The sequence below is a fragment of the Saimiri boliviensis genome, chromosome 13, assembly GCF_048565385.1.
Source record: "Saimiri boliviensis isolate mSaiBol1 chromosome 13, mSaiBol1.pri, whole genome shotgun sequence".
NCBI classification, from domain to species: domain Eukaryota; kingdom Metazoa; phylum Chordata; class Mammalia; order Primates; family Cebidae; genus Saimiri; species Saimiri boliviensis.
Window position 1 is genome coordinate 88,741,084 of NC_133461.1, and position 20,404 is coordinate 88,761,487.

Genomic DNA, 20,404 nt, shown 5'->3' on the forward strand with positions numbered 1-20,404 from the left:
TCATGCTTCTAATCCCAGCACTTTGGGAGGCTGAGGCAGGTGGATCATGAAAATGTGGCACATGTGTACCTCCAAAAAGCTTATCTCTTCTAATCAGTGGCACTAGTATTAGTAATCAAGTAGTTGATTAGAACTCTTGTTAATACTGTGAAAAACTTTATAAATACTTGTTTATAATTTATAAAAGTAATAATTATAATAATAATGCAGATAAAAGGTTGCTTTGTGCCATGCAGAAAGTGCCTCAGTTTATATATTAAATATGATTTTATTTTTGTATTTCTGTTCATGAAATGCATTTCATACATAATTCTGTGATATTTTATAAAAATTATATGGAGTAAAAAGTGAAAATTCCCTCCTTCCAATCTTTTAATTCCACTCATCCAATGTAATTGCTGCTAACAATTTTGTGCCTATTTAGCCAGGATTTCACATATTATTCAGACATACAGAGATGTTTATACTACTGTCTACATTCATGTATGTATATATATGTGTGTGTGCATGTATATATACACACATACATGTATATACATGTGTGTATACATACATACATACATACATGTATATACATATATATGCACATGTATATATACACACACACATATACGTGTGTGTATATACACATACGTGTATATGTGTATGTGTGTATATATACACACATGTATATATACATATACACACACATATATATGTATATATGTATATATACACATGTGCATATATATGCATATATGTATATGTATATATAGACACACACACATATATATATATATGCATACACATACACATATACACTTGGACATTAAGGTTTGGCTGTCTATACATATTGGTCTGCTACTGTTGTTTTTCAGATACACTGTAATATGAGCCTCTTTCATGGATCTCACTTCATCTTTTTAATGGCAACATAGTGTTTCATACAATAGATAAATAATAAAATTTGTATTGATGCAAATGTAGAATGTTTCGTTTTTCTCTCAGAACATGGAATATAATGATGAACTTCTCTGTAAATATCTTTCTATGCACAGAGAAAGATATGTACTTCTATGTACATATCTTTCTATGTACATATCTTTCTATCCTCTATTATTTCTTCTGGTAAAATTCAAAAAATGGTGAAGTGCCAATTAAACAGTATTTTAATATTCAATAATGCATAAAACAATAATTCATATGCATTTTAGTTTTAAGGGCTTCTACCATAACTATAGTTTTCTAGGGTAAATTCCCAACCTAAAATTTTGCATTAATCTATTTATTACAAGGCATCCTAAATGGGCTGTAGAATTAAAGTAAATACTCCATCAGACAATATCACAACATTCTAGAATGACAGAATGCTTAAAATAGAATATTTAAGTTAGAACTTGTAAATGGGATATAATTATAACTCTCACTGTTATAACCATGCACTAGTGACATGTCCAAGAGTAAATTCTTTCCAGCATTCTTAGTATTGATATAAATGTTCAAGTGGTGAGTATATGTTTCTGGAATGTTTAATGTTTCTATTGGCAGTTGGGTGGAGTTTGTTTTATTTTAGCGGACTATGTCATAGGTCAGTTAATACTGTCTTATGTCAGTATAGCATTCCGTCTACAGATTTGATAGGATATATGAAAGTTTTTGGAAAAGTTACCTAAACATTTTAATCATAACAACTTTATGGAGCATTACCATTTTCATAAAACTTATGGAAGGAAGGGAGAGTTTGCCAGAAGCACAAAATGCTGTTGGCATAAAGCTTGTGGACACTGATTTTTGCTGTAGAGTCTTCGACTTCATTTAAGCTAACTCATGACACATTACTGATCTACTTTGTTAGCAAAACCACAGTCTATGAAAACCAGATTTTTTCACTACAAAGTAAATTGGAAATTTCTTTTCTTGTGGTCGATAGCCCCAATTGAACAGAACAAAGAAATTAGTCTTGTGTTTAGGAAAATTGCAGTTATGGATGAATATATCAAGAGAGGGGCAATATGTTTTAATTGGTGCATACGAGTGTCAAAAATTTAGGGTTTCTTCAACGCTAATGGCCCTGTGGGATTTATAGAAGAAGACACTGTACTTGGACTTATATCAGGGCTATAACACACTACATTTTTTGGAAAAATGTGGGGAAATTCAAAAAAGAGACAGGTTTTGGTCAAGAGTTCACTCGCTAAAACATAATTCAGGTATCACCAACTGAACCCTTGCTTCTTTCACTTGGAAGCTTCACAGGGCAGGATGGCATCTTTAGAATTAGTCAAAGGGGCTGTGGCATAAAACATAATTTCAGGTATTGGCCCTTCTGGCCCACAGTTAAATAACAGTTGTGGCAAGAAACAGAGACTATGATATATCTGTTGAAGGTGAGTGTGCTAGGGTATCACTTAAAGTGGCATCAGCACATTTTGGGGGTGGGAGTAGTTTTGTCTTTGCATATGTAAAGATATTATTTTAAATATGTGATTTATACCACTTTTTTTCTTATGAAAACACTCTTTTTGAGGAGAAAAAGAAATATGTCCAAATAAATGCTATTAAATAAACAGTACCATAACTTTCTTTATAAAAATTAGAAATCACTCTACAGAATACCTTGAACTGCATGCTCATGAGATATCTAGTGGCAATTTAATTCCAAATAAAGAAAGGGATACCAATCCTGTTTTCAACACAATTCTGAAATAGAATGTTCATAAATCATCATACATATTATTAGTGAAATGGATAGATTGTTATTCTTTAATTTTTACATATTTTGATGGTTTCACCAAGTGGGTAGGCTTTGAATTATATATCTACATGACAGAGCAAAAGAAACATCTTCACATCTTTTTAATCCAAGCAAAATAATAATTGAGGAATCCAAGGCTATTTACAAAATTTCAAAAGCCAGAGAATCTGTGCGTACACCTTACCTTTCTCTTACGAAGTCTGACTTGGTTATCTGTGGGTTCCTGGGTGGCCATAGTCTCTTTTAAGTGTAAACACTGCATGTCATCTTGTGCCTTGACCTTTGGTGGACTTTTGTTTTGATGTTCTGAGAAACCACGCTTCTCCAGGCCATTTTCAGCTGACATTCCATTGAGGCAGGAAGGAGGCTGCAGAAGGCAGCTTCCAAAATCTGCTTTTAATAATGGCAGTCCTCTGTCTGTACAAGGAATAGCCAAGAACTCATCTTGTACCACATTGCAGGTGCTTCCTTCATCTTCATCTTTAGGGAAGTCAGGTTTCCTTCGTTGCTGAGCAATTACAGCAGAATTAAGCAATTGTTTCTCAGGTGCAAGATCTTTCAAAGTATCAACTGCACTTACTTTGGGTGCATCTTTTATTTCATTTAAGCTTGTTTCATTGCAAAGCTCCAGGCTTTTACTTATAGTGTCAGTAACTTTTCTCTCCCCACTTTCTTTTGCCAGTGTGAATTCAGTTTTACCAGCTGTTCTCCAGGAGTTATAAGAACCTTGGTTACTTTCCGTGATGGGCAGTGTCTTTTCTAAGGAGCCTGCTCCTTCGGTCATGTGTTGGCCTGACGTTTTATGCCCTTGGGTAGTTAAAACCTGTTTATTATCTGTAAGGTATAAATCAGAATCGGTATCCTCATCAGAAACATGCACTAGTGTTTCTGTGCTGGCCTCCAGAGAAAGAAACTGATCTTCACCTTCATGGCTGTCATTTTCATCTGCCTCCTTTGAAAGGTGACCCATTGGCCTCCCAGGAATATCTCTCAGCTCTGATCCATGACAGCAGTCAGGTAATGAAACACATTTCTCTTTGCGGTCCACATTTAGAGTTGCATCTTTTTCCATACTTGCCTGCAAGCTGTCAGCTACTAGTCCATGATGACATGCTGTGTTATAGTCATCAGAATTAAAAGGCTGTCCCACCCATTGGGTCACATGTTCTTCCCAGCTTCTCTTTCTGATAGCTACAGACATGTCATCGTAATTTAACAACAGACAGAGAGATACATTCCATATGAGGGTAAAAGAGATGGAACTTGATGAAACATTATTTCAAAATCACCAATCAAAGAAGGGAGTGAGTTCTGTCATTTCACCACCTATTAAAAAATTTAAAAAATATATAGTCACAGATATGCTTCAAAAATCAAAATATATCTTAGTAAAGAGAACACTTAATCTGTGCTATCAAAGTTAAGAGATTTTATAAAGCTTCTGTTTAGTAGCTGTAATAGTGTTATTTCTTTAAAAAGCAGCCTGATACTAGAAGGAAATTTTACATTTAATATTTGTGATAAAAATCATCAGCAATACTTTTAAAGGCAGTTGGATTGGTCCATTAATGAATAAAGATATAAATAAACACTTAAAACTCCGTTAAGAAAATATTGGAAATGCAATACTTAATAAAAATCACTGGAAGAAACGTGTTGCTCTAGCTCGCATGCTTTCTTGATTTACTTTTGTGAACACAACTTGTTAAATAAATCTATTCACTGTTTGGTTTGAATCACAGCAAAGGCCACCAGGGAACTGTTCATGCAAAACTTAAGCTGTAGAGACAGCATGTGTAATGTATTAGTGTGTGAAAGAGCTAACACCAAACCCAAATGACCAGTATGTATTTACTCCAGGGAGTGACTAAGGAACATGGAATAATCCAGTTTAGCGCATATCAACACACAATGCATGGATTAGAAAGCGTAACACATACCATTTAAAGTGCCTTAGGACAGATACATCTATACATGCATCCTATTACTGCTACTACCAGCTAGCAAGCTGGTATTGTTGAAACTTAAGGGAAATTAAATAATTTACTAAAGTTAAACATGTAGGAAGTGAGCCTAGATTCAGACTGGGTCCTGCTTGTAAGGTCTAGACTTAGATAGTCCACAAACTTCATTGTCTCCATGGAATTATGAGATTTTACCTTCATCCCTTCTTCTTATATATCTTTAGTATGTGTAAGCCCTAAATATTTTATGTAAGAATTCAAGTGAATGAAAAGGAAGATAAGACTATAAGACAATTGAGACAATTCCTCAGAAACTTCTCATTCTGTTTGGCTTCTAAGATGTTTTGTTTGTATATTTCTGTTGGAATTTGGCCATAAAATTTAAGTAAACAAGAAAATCATGCATAAGATAAGGTCAGAATATAAACACGTTCCAGATATCCAAACTTTTGCCTTGAATTCTTCAAATCCTTAAAGGAAACAAATAGTACCAGTGTAAATTCAACCTTATAAAAATGACTGACCCAAGTTTTGCCCCACAATGAAACTATATTGTTGGACTGTGAAAGAAAAATCCCATTCACAGAGCAGACACTTTTAGTTTTTATTCCACACAAGAACTGTCAGCACACACCATAGATTGAGTTATTGATTTTTGATATAAACAAGATTAACTGCTGTGCTGATTTTGGATCTCTTTAGTCTACTGAAAAGGACCTTGACTCCCCAACAAAAATTTTGAGCTACACTGACTAAGCACATGCCTGAGAGGTAAACATTTCCACCCTGTAAAAGCTGGTCAAGTTAAGAAATGTGCTAGAATTTTAGTATCCCAGCCTGACCAAATATCTTTTTGGATACTATTTGTTTCCCTCAGAGGTCTGTGGCCATCTTGAAAAATGGTCAGCCTTCACATTTTCCATGTTGACATTCACTTTGCACTCAAAAGAAAATATAAAGTTTCTGAGTTCCATGCACAAGTCATTATAACGTGGGAGGCTACAAAAAGTGGAAAGAACGCATAGATGCAAGCCAGAAAATTTCTGCTTTCATGGGCAAATTTGGGATGCAATAGGGTTTTAGATGCTTTTCTCTCTTTATTTTTATCCAGTGTAGAAAGAGCAGACTCACTTAAGAAATGCCAAGTGGCATTACAATGTCACTCCTAAGCCACATTTACATTTTAAGTTGAACCTGAATTCTGGTTTCATTTCTTTTACTAAGAAGAAAGACAGTTTTATTAGCTTTTGGGGAAAAAAGAATTACACAAAAATTTTGCCTTTAAGACTTGACAATAATATTCATTAACTTCTGTCACTCAACCTTGACAAGTAGGTATTTCTATCAAGTCAAAGGAAGATAGTTCAACAAGTTCTGAGACAATCTAACTGCAAAGAGAAATTGTAAATTAGATAAATCTAATAAAGCATTTACTCTTCTTGTCTTCATTTCTAATCTAGGTTCTTTGAACATTTCCAAATCATTTCTGTAAGTCTACACTTTTATTTTTAAGGTATGTAATTTCTCAATTATCATTATAACCATCGTTACATTTGGTATACTCCTTCCTTTCATATCATGTGGTTTTATATATATATATATATATATATATATATATATATATATATATATATAAAATGAATGTCTGTAAGCTCTTCTATCTACAGTTTTTATTTAAATTTTATAAGACTTATAAATTTTATACATAAATCTATGATTTAAAGACCAAACAGATTATTAATAAATAGGAGCATTAGAGTATTGTCAATTGCATCTGAGTTTACAGGTCTCATTTCCTAAATCATCTGAATTGATTATAATCTATCCTGTAAGAGACAGAAGTCTTTCTAAAAGACTGACTTCCCCTGTGAGCCTCCTCACTGGGCTGCCTTATTTAAAATTACATTTCAAAAAACTACTTATTTTTTGAATTTCTTTTACATTTCTTTTGTAATCCTATTCATGCAGTTTCATTCAGAATGAGCTCAGTTGCTGAGGATTTGGTTGGAGGATCTGGAAAAGTGTAGGTCATTGAAGGGTGTTGATTTTATGAAGTGAATTTCCATGGGGATTTTTTACTTTTTAAATGCATGTGTTCAAGCACCATGACATTAACATTACAAGAGACCGTATGTACTTCTAATGATGCAGTGATTCTGGAAAACACTTGTGAAATTTTCAAATTTGTGATATTAGTGCAGAGAATGTTTAGAAACAAGTGATTTTGAATTAATTGTTTGGGTTAATTTTGTAACACTTACCATGCCTTAACATAAGCATTTTATAGCATACAGTATATACATTAAAAATTAAACAAAATTACTGGGCACGGTGACTCATGCCTGTAAGTCCAGCACTTTGAAAGGCTGAGGTGAGCAGATCACTGGAGTCAGGAGTTTGAGACCAGCCTTGGCAACATACGGAGATGCTGTTTCCACAAAAAAATGCAAACAGCCGGGAGTGGTAATGTACACCTGTAGACCCAGCAACCTGGGAGGCTGAGGTGGGAGGATTGCTTGAGCCCAGGAAGTCAAAGCTGTAGTGAGCCATGATCGCACCACTGCACTCTTGCCTGGGTGACAGAGCAAGACCCTGTCTCAAAATAAATTAAATAAATAAATAAATAAATTAATTAATTAATTAATTAAATGCTACCGTATTTAAGATTGGAGACATTCTAGTTTGAGAATCACTGATCTATATGTGTTATCAGACGCTTGTGCTCTATTTTGCACTTGCCTCTAAAATAAAAGGTCACTTCATAATTTGACTTGCCAGTTGTTCTTAGAAGAGAAGAGCTGGATAATAATGACTACTGCTGATTCTATAGCCTGAGAGAGCAAGGTGCAAATGAAGTGCCACTGGCTGAAATCAAGTGTGCAGTCTATAGAACTGACAGTAGTTAGATCATAATCACTATTCATCAAGCATTTATTTAGTACCCAATGAGTGGCAGAAACTTGGCTAAACATTGGAAATATAAACCTAAATACTGTATTCTACCTTTGCTACTGAAGCTTGCAATTTTGTGGGAGAAACTCCTGTAGACAAGGATAATAAGTTCTATCATGACCACAATATCACTGACAGGGGTACAAATACCAAGTAGGGGCTCATCAGTTCCCTGCCCTGCCTTGCCCTGATCTTGCTCTTGCCCTTGCCTTTCCTTTCCTTCCCATTGCTCTTTCCTTCCCTTCTCCTTCTCTCCCTTCCCTTCTTTTCCCTTTTTTTTCTCTCCCTCCCTCACTTCCTTCTTGGTGGTTCAGGGGATGGTGAATATGTCAGGTAGGGCTTCACAGAGGAGAACATATCGGAATGAGGTAAATTTTCTGCCTCCAGAACATTCAAGTCAAATGGTATTTGAGGTAGTGTTCCCTACTGGATGGAAGAAATCTTCCTTCCTTTCTTCCTTCAGATTTCTACTATTCTAGAATTACTCTTTGAAAAAGATAGCAGAGGCAACAGTAAACTCCAGAGAATTGATTGTAACTTGAAAACTCACTGGTTACCTTGGAAGGGAACATTTATCAGAAGCATTTCAGAGAATATTAAGAGAAGAAATTTTTTTAAGAAAACAATTTTAGCATGTGTCCCAGAACAAAAGATTCAAATCTTCACATTGAAGGGAACTTATGAGGATGCAATGATGCAAGGAAGAAAAATAGACCATGTAAAAAATATTATTGTAAAATTTCAGAACTTAGGAGATAAGGAAATTGTTCTAAATATCATCAGAGAGAGAAAAAGAGATTATTTATTAGGAATTAGGAATCAGTGGTATCAGAGTTCTGAAAGACAACAGTGCAGATAAGATGACAGGTAAATCTGATTTCAAAATTTGGATGGGAAATTATATCTGCCTTAAAATTATATGAAGAGTCTTAATTTTTTTTTTAACCTTTTCTCAAAAGCTACTGGAGAGATAGCTACCCACAAATTAGAAAATAAACACAGCAGGAAAAACATGGCAAAAGGAAGGCAAGAATTCAACACAAGTGAGCATGGAACAGAATTTTCAGGATAAAGTTGTGTACCAAGTCTAACGGTCAGTCATTTCGCTTAAATCCTATAAAGTTCTCTCCTGTGGATATCTCTAAAAAAAGGGAAATAATAAATTTTATATACTACGTATTGAGAGGAATTTTATAGTAAAGTCAAGCAATTTGAATGGAAGAATTATTAAGAGTCAGAGAGAACACTAGAGAAATCACTTATTAACTCCAGGAAAAAAGGTTTGTAAGAAGGAAATATAATTATAGCATACTCATTAAGCTGTGGCTAATCTTTTCATGTAGTCAAAATAATGTAAATAGTAAATATTAAACTAACCAAAACATAAGGAGCAATTATTTTCAGTGCATAGGATTCTGTGAGGGGTGAGGTTAGGAAGGGTAGGGAAAATAATTTAAGGAAGATAGTCACTTTCTAAAGCAGGAAGTTAACAGATAATGTCTAAAACAGAAAAAAACTCGTAGTCCAGTCATATTGTTTAGAAACACAGAGTTCAATATCAGAAGACCTAACTAAAAATAAAGGGTTAAGATTTGGTGTGTCATTTGCTAAGAAAGTCTTACCTCTGGATTTCAGAATTCATGTTAAAAATAATTTTAATTTAAAAATGTTCTAGAGCAGTAATTTTAAGATTGAGTTGATGCATAAACACAACTGCAGTTCTTCTACAATAGGTCTGGTGGGACCAAAACATTCTTTTTGCCCCTTCCCACTCACCACACCATCCCCTTGGCAATCACACAGACACCAACCAATCTTATGTACATAGCAAGGAAAAGGTGCCAGTTTGGATATGTATCTTGTGTCACCAATGTCGGTGCAATTTCTATGAGCTTAGGTGGGTCCTTTAGAGCGTCCTTTCCTTCCCCAAGTCTCCTGGGGGATTCCTGAAATTTACAACAGGTATTCCTAGGAATCATCTTAGCCATAGATTCATGAAATAACATATAAATAGCATTAAATTAGTAAATGCATATGGAGTGAGGAATTCTCACTCAAATTCCCACTTTTCCTAAATACCTCACTCACAGTAGTTGGAAAGATGTCAGATTTTGTATTAATCCCATCAAATGCATATATCTTGTTTTGTCCTTTGAGAATACATGTGAGATACACACACACACACACACACACGTTTTATATATATATACATCATGTATGTATGTACATGGATGTATCACATGTGTGTTATGTATATATCACATATTTACACATGTATATATACATATATGCATGTGATATATATCACATATATGCAAACACATAAATATGTATATGTAAACATACACATATATAAATGAATGAACCCACTATTGACTCTTCTGGGTTGTGAGGTTGTGAGTATGTGTGTATACACATATATATCAATATAAATAAGGCATGATTGACTCCAGAATATTTTATTAAGTATTCTGAATATTTAATGGAAGGGGAAATAAAGACATAATAGCATGGCCACTTTTCTTTTCTTTTCTTACTTTTTCCTTAGATGGCTAGAATTACTTCTGTTTTCCCTTAGAGTCTTTCATCCTGATTAGCCATCCCATGTTAAATTTCTAGGTCATGTTCTCCTCCTCCTACTGCTTTATATACATACAAAGACACACACACACACACACACACACACACACACACACACACATACACATACATTATACACACACACACACACAATATCACGTAGCATGTGCTTAGTTACTATGGGAAGGTAGAGAAGATGTAAGGAAAATAATCTCATGTTAATTAACCATAAGTTATACTTTCTAAAATGCTCTCTTGGCTTATGAACCAAGAAAAATACACCTGTAAATTTGGCACATTTTGTTGCTATGTGGTAAAGGTAACTTTGGTAAGATGGATATGTTGGAAACCTGATCATCCCATAGTGATATGAAATCTTACTATATCTTAGCCTACTCTTGGCGACTCACATTTATACATCATATGTGCCCTTAAAACACTTACTGAATTGAATTAAGCAACTGGAACAGACAATCAACAACCTGGAAACAGACATGATCACAAGATCAGAGATTAATACAGTTTTTCAACTCACGTCAGAGTAAATATTCATTATAAAAAAACATTTGTGAAAGCCAAAATGAAACCCATATTCTTAATGATACTGTCAAATTACCTAGCAAACTAAATTGTATACATTTGGGTGTCTTCCCACCGCCACACAATTCAATGATAAATGAAGAGGAGTGTTCTTTATTCCCAAACTAAATTGACATATACTTAGGAGCAGCAAGAAAGCCCAGGGAAGATATTATGTTAATTCCTTTATGTAAATATACAAGAAAATAGCAGAAATCATAAGAGCACATTTTAAAAAAGCATTTCTATGAATCTAGTCCAGACAGCCAACATTCAGTAAAAAGCATTTAGTGTTTTTCCTTTAAAATATTCATGCTCTTTAATCTAAATTAGACAAGACTAGAACTAGACTGTGGGAGGTTAAACCTTTAATAACATGATGCAAGAATTTACCTTCATATGATTTCATACATTTTCTCTTTCTTTAGTAGCAATATGTGTCTTAATTCCATGGAAAATTATTATTCATCTACTTTTACATACTTTGTTTAATGCTGGAATTTACTTGTTGTACCTTATTAGATGTTAGTGGAAAACATGAATCCCTGTTAAAATTTTTATTGGTAAATTGCTTAATGGAGATTAAAATATTATATATGAGGTAGCTTCCATGTCTTTATGCTGTGTGGGAAGCATCAACAACTTTACTGAATTATAGAATAAATCATCTATAATGAGCCAAATAAGGGGAATAAGTAGTATACCACTTTTTCCAAAAGACGCATCCTAACTTCCATCAATTTTAGTCTTTAGAAGAAAAATGAAGAAATAGGTAACCAGCTTAAAAATATTATTTTACTGTTAAACCATTTTTAGGTATGTCTGAGTTTTTACTGAACTTAAAACATATTTTCTTATTCTTAGCTCTTGGTGATTCAGGCAAATTTGAAAATTCACTCTTTCAATCCACTAGAAGTCAGCTCATCAGAAAACAGCAGAGTGTTGCAAAATTGCAAGCTATTATTTCAGTGGTGTTCTATTTTTACATACAGGTAGCTGCTATTTAATGTCACTTCCAGAAGTGTCTAATTTTCTTTCAGGGAGGAGACCAGATACTGGCAGTGTTTGGTTTACCACCCACTCTATGGCTCAAGTCAGCCAGATTTGGAGATTCTCTTAACACTTTCTTAAGCTACCCAAATGTAATTTGAGGAAACTTGGAACATTTTATGATATTTTTTTGATATCACTGAGACCTTTCTTGGGATGTTGGTTTCTGGGAGATCCTAGAATTAACACAGCCTCTAGGGACAATATTGCTTTATGGATGTAGTAATTTCTAGGTATCTATATTTTATTTGGATTTCTATATATATATATATATTTTAAGTATGCAGTCTTCTTAATAGTGGTGTTCAATCCTATGGAGAGTAATTTGGGCATAAACAAATACATTGTACCTTAGATTAATTCTACAAATAAATTTGTTAATGAATAATAATTTTTTTTGCTGTAATATCTCTCTTCTGTAGAATCTCTTACAATAAAAAAGTATTGCCTTTCCTCTGGACTTGTTTCACTTGAAATTTTTCATGTAACAGGAAATAGCTTAGGGTTAAATCTGATATTAAACATGTGGCTGACCTTTCTATTATCGATGGCAAAGCAGTATGATTGAAATGTGGTTTGCTTTCTTATAAAAAGACATTTTCATTCAACAAGGAACACAGATTATAATGCTTTATCATCATCATGGTGAGATGTGGTTTTGCTTTAAGTGCTCTCTTTATTTTTAGCTTTGCTATCATTTCTAAGAACACTCCAACAGTAGACGCAGTCATCACTAAGTGTAAATAACAGATATGGCTACATCAACACAGGTACTGAGATAGCACGTTGACAGTAGGGAATTACATTTTTAGTCATTCCATAAGCGAAATTTTCACTGAAATCAGGGACAAGAAGTGATTTGGAACTTAATTACTTCTGTCAGCTTGGTATCCTATCTGGGGTCGATGTCTCTGCTATCAACTTTTATCTTCCATACATTTCTATCATCTCATCTTAATTTTGTCATCTACCTATAAATGTTTGAGCTTGTTTTTATCACCCAGTGTTTTTCTTAATACTTTTTAAGTGCATTCGAAACTTACAATGATAATGTTAATAGTAAAAAGAAAAGACAATCCTTCCATTTAATAAGCATTTATTATGGGCCAAGTACTGCATTTGGTCTGTTACTTAGAAGCTATCTCGTTTAGTAGTAACAAAAATATTGTGTTAAATAGATACCATTATTGCTCTAATTTAATAGGGAAGAACTTTGGCAGGACTAAGTAATGAGCTCAATGTTAAATACATACAGGTGGGCAGGAATTCTCTCCCATTTTTTGTGAGGTTGTGTGTTAAATAACTTTTTTTTTTCCTGGTGAATAAGTTTTGTTGCCTAAATTCTATGTACCTCAGTTTTCTCAGTTCTATAATGGGAATAATGAAAAAAACTGTTGAGGGGAAAATGATGAGTTAATAATAATGAGATTACAATATATGTAGAACACTTAGTCTATGGCACATTTCCAACACTCATTAGAAGTAAAGTGACTTGATCATGATGATGATGATGGTGATGATGAGTCCTTTAGCTTTTGACTGATCTTAGCTGCAGAATCCGTGGCTGAGTATGAGCTGAAACTATCTCTTACACAGATGAGTTATTAGAAAAAAATGTGAAAGACAATTATTCTATATTACTCTTTTTTTTTAGATGAAGTTTCTCACTTGTCACCTAGTCTGGGGTGCAATGGTGCAATCTTGGCTCACTGCAACCTCTGCCTCCCAGGTTCAAGTGATCTGCTGCCTCAGCCTCCTGAATAGCTGGGATTACAGGTGCCTGCTACCACACCCAACTAATTTTTTTTTTTTTTTTTTTTTTTTTTTTTTTTTTTTTTTTTGTATTTTCAGTAGCGATGGGGTTTCACCATATTGGACAGGATGATCTTGAATTCCTGACCTCAGGTGACCTGACCGCCTTGGCCTCCCACATTCTTTCTTGATTAATTGACCTATGCCTTTTCTTAAACGATGACTTGTTGATTATGCTGTATGCAGAACAGTTTGCACATAGCAAATCTCATCTGATGCTCAACATGACCTGGTAATCCCATACTTGACTAATAAAAAGCAGGAACTCAAAGTAGTTACGGGGCAAGAATCAAACCAGAGTGATAAGTGGTAAAGATGAAATCAAAGTCAATTTTCTGACTTTGCCCATTATTTTTTTCAGCACGCCACCCCATTTAAATTGTGGAAAATTCACTCGTGCTCTGTTTTCACTGGCGTCATGTAACTTTTAATTTCAAACTATTTCTGGATGCATGTGCTTCCTTCTGGTGCTTAATAAACTTGAAATGTCATCTAATGAGAGTGTTGTTAACCTCTGGCCTCAGGCTCTGATGATTCTTTCCAACCTCTTATTTTCCTTCCCCTTTAAAAATTATTATTCTATTATTTCAGGATGTCTGGAAAATAAGAAAGAAGTCCAACTCCCACACATTACCATTCCTCAGCCCTGGTTTTCCTTTTTTTCATTTGCTTTTCCCTCCATTCATTTCACAAACATTTATTGACAAATAAGTGTTGATAATTCCTGACATGCTAGTATTTTGCTAATATCCAGGAATAAAAGAAACACTAACTGAATATCTAAACTTGCTGTTTGATATCCTACTTCTTTTCTATCTCTTTTCCATTAACAGGTCTGGCTTTCTCTTTGAATTATCTGAACTGCATTGCTAAAACACTTCGTTATTTCAAGCAAATACAGAAACAACCTTTTCACACATACAGTTGTCTCTTCAACACATTTATCTCAATTAATGAGCAAGTTCATATGCATGCTGTTTACATTATCTTTCAGCTTTTTTTTTTGCATTTGAGTCCCTGTTTAATCTTTTAAAGTTCATTTATATATATACTCTATATAAAATGTATTTATATACACTGAATCAAAATTAACAATCTTTTTAAACTAGGTCTCAAGATCCTGGTTTATTCACCATTATCCTGTTTAACTTCCTTAAAAATTAGCTCATTTATTTCTCAAAACTCTATAAACTATAAGTTTAAAGACAAAACAGAAACATGGAAGTAAACACTGTATTTCTCTATCACACCAAAGTCAATCAAGAGTCATGCTTTTCTGTAACTGTTTAGCCTATGTTGTTTATGCAAGTGGCTTATCTTTTGTGAGGGGAAAGCAGGCCCAGTATTCACACTACTTCCTTCAAATCTGTAAGTTTTGAGTGTTCCCTTGTCCTTTTCCAATTCTCATGTGCAATTCTTAACATGTCTATTTTGATAATAAAATCTCTGATCTAAATCTCAGTCATTTGGAACTTTGCCATATTGTAATAGTTTTAAAGAGTGATTCTCATAACACTGACATCACTCATTTTTCAAGAGGAAACAAATAAAAACAAAACACAAATTTCAAGTGATCCATTTTAGACTTACTTTAAGCCTGTAAGACCTCAACCTCTATGAATAAGACTAAATCATGTTGTAAGTATTTGTAGTGAGTTATACAGTATGGGTAGGTAGAGATAGAGACAGAAAAATTCTCTTTTTAGAATTATAATGTCCTTATGAAGAAGATGAGGTGATGTGCTTTTACTAGGCCTTCTAGGAATCATGCAGTCAGTTATTACCACTTTACTGTACTTATTTCTCATTGCAATAATATAGAGTGTGGTGACATTGAAAGGAAGTGTTGAATAGTGTATCTTTTAAGTGGTAATAACATAAGGAAATTCAATCTGGTTCATGAAAATGAAAAAAGAAAGGATCATGACACATTCTCTCTAAAGGAATGGCAGCTACTAGAAATGGAATGTGTTACTTTTATGAGAAGAGGTCTTGTCTGAGAAGGTATACTGCTTCAGCACACACATCAGCAAATTTCATCATGTATGAAGTATGATGCAGATGAAATATCCAATGCTCCCATGATATACCACATTGTTAAAATATTTATTTATATATTGTTAAAATTCTGCATTTTACAACTAAATGACTTTGTATACGGCTTCGAGTGGATATACAAATCAATTAAGGGGTTGAAAACATGCTGGAGAAATGTAAACTTATTTTTTATATGTCCATTGAGGCTTTTTATATATTTAGTGAAAAAAAAAACATGTAGAACTGGAAATAAACTACAGCAACAATGATTTAGGCTAGATAGAAGAAAGGATGTTGGGAGGGGGGTGCTGTAAAATTGCCTCTGAAAGTCATTGGTTGGGATAGTTTTATTATGATCATTTGAGTACAAGGATATAAACTAGACAAGCTATTTTCTAGCCATATTTTTAGAGAAACACCAGATTAAAATTAATATAATTATTAGCATATGGATTGCTTTTCTTGGCATAAACATCAAATATAACAAAACAGTCATAAAGCAGGTGACTACTTTAAAGGGTTTATTGAAGGCATATTAATTTGATTTTTTTAAGTTATGATTTTTTTTCCCACATAGGTAATACTGGTGACAGCTTTATGCCTTTTTTTTTTTTTTAAAAAAAAAATAAGAGGAACTCTTATGGAATCTTCATTCATTGAAGTATGGAAAATAAAAAATAATAATACATAAGAGGAACTCCAATCTTCTATCTAAAAAGCAGCCTTCTACTGGACATGATTATGCTGCATTATGCGTAATTATTACTGGAGCGCAGGGTGATGGGGTAAAAGATATCTGAATTATGAATCAGGGCACTGTGGCTCTGCTGTCATCTCTTCTACTAGCTAGAGGTGTGACCTTGGAGAGGTCACTTTTAAATCTCATTTCTTAGCTTCTTGTAGGCAACCTCAAGGCAGTATTAGAGGATGCAACCTCTTATGTTCTTTCCTTCCCTGAAATTCCATTTGGAGAGTTTAATTAAATCATCATTTAGATAAGTTAGTATTTTATCTTTCACATATATAAGAAGCAGATTCTTTTTCTCATATTTAAAAAGCTTTCACACAAGTTGTCAGTGAATAGTTAAAATGTGTCAGTGTATGTTATTTTAGCATAAAATTTGACTATAGCTAATACAGCAGATAATCACCTTGTACTATATAAAAACTTAAAATGAAAATACTTACTTGGTTTCTTAAGCTCCAACTGTCAAAATAGCTCTCCATCTTTCACTTAGTATTTTTTGTGTTCATCTAATAGATTTGAAAATGTACATGAATATGTATTCTCTTTATGTACCATTTTATTTCTATAAAATAATGATTTTTATTATATTCAGAAATACAACAATATCTTATGCATTATAGGTCCATAGTTCTTCAGTTATTACTAAGCTTTTTCCTAATATATTATACATTTAAACATTTAAGATTACCTTAAAGAGACTACAGTCAAGTGGAAATGTAATTTTACGATTACATAAAGTAAGGACACAGTTTCCATATGACTGAGTGATTTCTGGCTGCCTTAAAAGAGTTATAATGAGTGTCAGTGTCATTGAGATTGACTTCATTTATTCAAAATATTACACAAAATGTGACCTGAGCAGTGAATCCAGGAAAATTAACATAAACTAAATTCAATTCTGACATTTAAATTTCCAAAACTCAGACTAAAGACTAGTCGGGACAGAAATAATTCCTGAAATTTCATTTGTTTACTTTTTTTTTTTTTTTTTTTTTTTTAAAATAATGAACATTTTAAACTGTACAGGAGAAGCTTGACATATGATTGAAACTGGTGGTTTGGGGAAATAATAATGAATTCAATTTTTGTAGTTTTAAATGATACACAAAATACTCTTTGGAGACTGATTATTAAGCAAAAGTCACTGGGGTGCTTTCTACTCTCCCTGTTGGCAACGGAAGGTAGGGGAGGAATTCATTTACACCTCACACTGGTGTGTGAGAAAATGTATTTGTTTCACGTTATGCCATGAAATAGGAACACTGGTCTGATAGCTCAATTAATAAATAAGTTAAAAATTAAAAGAGATCAAAATAAAATCTTACTTTACGGAGGAAAAGAGTTAAATCTATATGGAGCCTATTTTAGAACTGACAGTTTGCTAAAACGGTTTGACTTACAGTTTTCTACTTTCAAACGTTTTCCCCTTTTGATTTTATGGCTTTGCTCTAAAACCTAGGAAGTCACCAACTCAGTGCAAGATGCTAACATTTATCTCAATCTTTCTGCCTCTTCAAAGAACAGCTCAAAGCATAAAGATAGTCCATAGCGTCTTACCTAGACAACGAGGAGCTGAAACGCCAAGGCATGACACTGCTCAACACTCAGGCTAGGAAAGAAGTCCGTCCCCGTTAGTTTCTCCAAAATCTAAGTTCCCATTTCGTGGTTGAGATCATGGCTCTATTCTGAGCAGTTTCACGCAGTGTGTGATTCTAACAAAAACACCCTCTGCAGCTGGAGGGAGCCTTAGCTAAGGCAGGATCCTGTCAAGGCATTCCTAGTGACTTCTGTCTACTAAATTCAGACTGAGGTTTTGCAAAAGGGGCCTCCACAACCAGGCCCAGATTGCCTGGAAAGTATTTCCTGCCTCTGAGGAGTGTGCATGCGAGAAAGGCTGTAGGAAGAGGGGAGGAGGGGAGAGCCCAGCCGCCTGGGCGTTTTAGGAGTTCTGATTTTACACAGAACTCAAGTGAGTTTTGTCAAAGCTCTTGAGGTGATTAGCTGGAGAGTCATAAAGTCCTAGAGCTTTTTCTATCCCACACTGCTTATGAAAAAAATAAAAAAAAGAATGAAAACATAGTTCTCTCTCCATCCACAACCTTTCCACTATATTAAATGTATATGCACAGCTTAATCAAAATGCCTTTGCTCGCTCTCTCATTTCAAAAGATCTTTCAAGAGAGCAAGATGAATTTAGCCTTAATACCACAATTCTTCTAAATTGTAAAACCTTTTTTGAACATGACTTAAAACTGGAAATGCTGCAGCTTTTCATTTTATCCCTGAGACCATCTGTAAGTAAAATCTCAAGCATCCAGTTAATAGAACGATTTCTTCCAATCTCTCTGATCTCAAGAATCCTTCACAGAATTAACATAATTTGTGTTATGGCAAATGCAGCAGCATTACCTCTAGTCAGAATCCTCCAGTTACAAAAATTCAGTGCTGGAGCAGAAGACAGACTCCATCTTGATCATATTAGAGTCTTGCTGACATTAAACACTTACAACTGCTTCCATCTATCATGGCAGCGTTCCTGAATCACATCTCTAAAGCTGCTCATGGTATCTGCATCCTTCGTCCCTCACAAATTTTGTGAACTATCATCTGTTTATCTTTTCTGCTTTCTTGTGCCTCCCCTGAATGACTTCCTTCTAGCTGCTCCAGGCTGGGAACTTGGACTACCATTTGGTTTTGATTAAAACCAGACAGCCAACTCTGGAGAATTTAGGGAATAAGCTAATGGAAACTGCAAGTATGGCTTTAATTAGTGCATCAATTAATAATAGAGGTTAGCTTGTCTTATAATAAGATGTCACAAATACAAATGCAGAGGAAGATGAAGTCGTTTCAGGAAAGAAGTTACACCAATTTTCCTTCCTTTATGACCCAGAATCCTCTTTAGGGAATGTGGAAGGAAAGAAGAGGGAGGTGGCCTTGGGACAGCCAGGCTGTGGAGAGGCCAGTGGAGCAGCTTCATTGTTTATACCAGGGAAGCAGGAAACAGCATCTCTGACTTTAATTATCTTGCTTGTCAAAATTGCTCAGTAATGTCTCCCTTCTACTTTATTTACAATCAATGGATTCTGCTGCTATTTATGACTCAAGCATTTTTTTTTTTTTGGGGTGACTGATGATCAGATTAATCTAATTATTGGATCTATGTGCTTCTTGCAAATTTCTAGAGGCTTTCAATAATAATAAGTGCAAGAATAATTTCAATTTGATGTGACATAATGAGTAACATATAAAGAGGTATAAGACATTTTAAACTTGTTTGCCCTAAGATCCGTTCTGTTCTCTGAAATTGTAAGTGGTTTTCATTGTCCACTGTTATTCTCCATCCCTGTGTATCACAAGGGCCATCTTGCAGTATTTTCTGATAATATTGGGTGGGTGATAACTCAAAGATGCACAATGTGCTAACTGCTATTTCTTTCCTTATTAGATAACTGAAATCTCTCAAAGTTAGTGCAGATCATGAACTGTATTTGACACATGTTAAATGGCAAGAACGACTTCTACTGTGCATGAGTTCGAAGATGAGAAATAGTCAAATGAAAACATTTGGTCAGAAGCAGTTTTAAAAGTTTAGATCAAAGTCCTACTGACTAAACACATGAGCATTTAGGTTTTTTTAATTTATGCCAAGAAGGAATTCTGTTCTTCCATAACTCCTTTAAAAAGTATTCATATTCATATTTGAAGTATTTGTGCTGACACTCTGCCTATTTAATCATTCCAGCAATTTTGTGTGTGTTCTTATGTTTTATTTTACAAATAAAGTATTGAGAAGTAATTTTCTCACAATCAAATGATAGGAAGTGGCCAAGTCCACACTGGAACTCACATCTTCTGACTCCAAGTGTTGTGCTTTAATTTTTCTTCCATAAACTACCTTCCTTAACTTCCACTTAATTTATGTATGCAATTGGGAAGACTTCTTAA

The 20,404-nt window shown here is 34.1% G+C and overlaps 1 protein-coding gene across 6 annotated transcripts in view; it reads right to left on the reverse strand.

The window, feature by feature from the left end:
- DLC1 (DLC1 Rho GTPase activating protein) overlaps positions 1–20,404 on the reverse strand; it is a 523,653-nt gene that overhangs the window by 411,052 nt on the left and 92,197 nt on the right. The window contains exons 1-3 of one of the 6 annotated variants that reach the window (XM_074383937.1): positions 18,014–18,305; positions 16,897–16,962; positions 2,919–4,060 (exon numbers count right to left, since the gene is read on the reverse strand). In XM_074383937.1, coding sequence (XP_074240038.1) covers positions 2,919–3,935 — 1,017 coding nt within the window. In that variant the 5' untranslated portion in view covers positions 3,936–4,060; positions 16,897–16,962; positions 18,014–18,305. Of the gene's footprint in view, positions 1–2,918; positions 4,061–16,896; positions 16,963–18,013; positions 18,434–20,404 lie in introns of those variants that run through there. The other 5 variants (XM_074383936.1, XM_074383939.1, XM_074383943.1 and 2 more) reach the window with 5 other exon arrangements.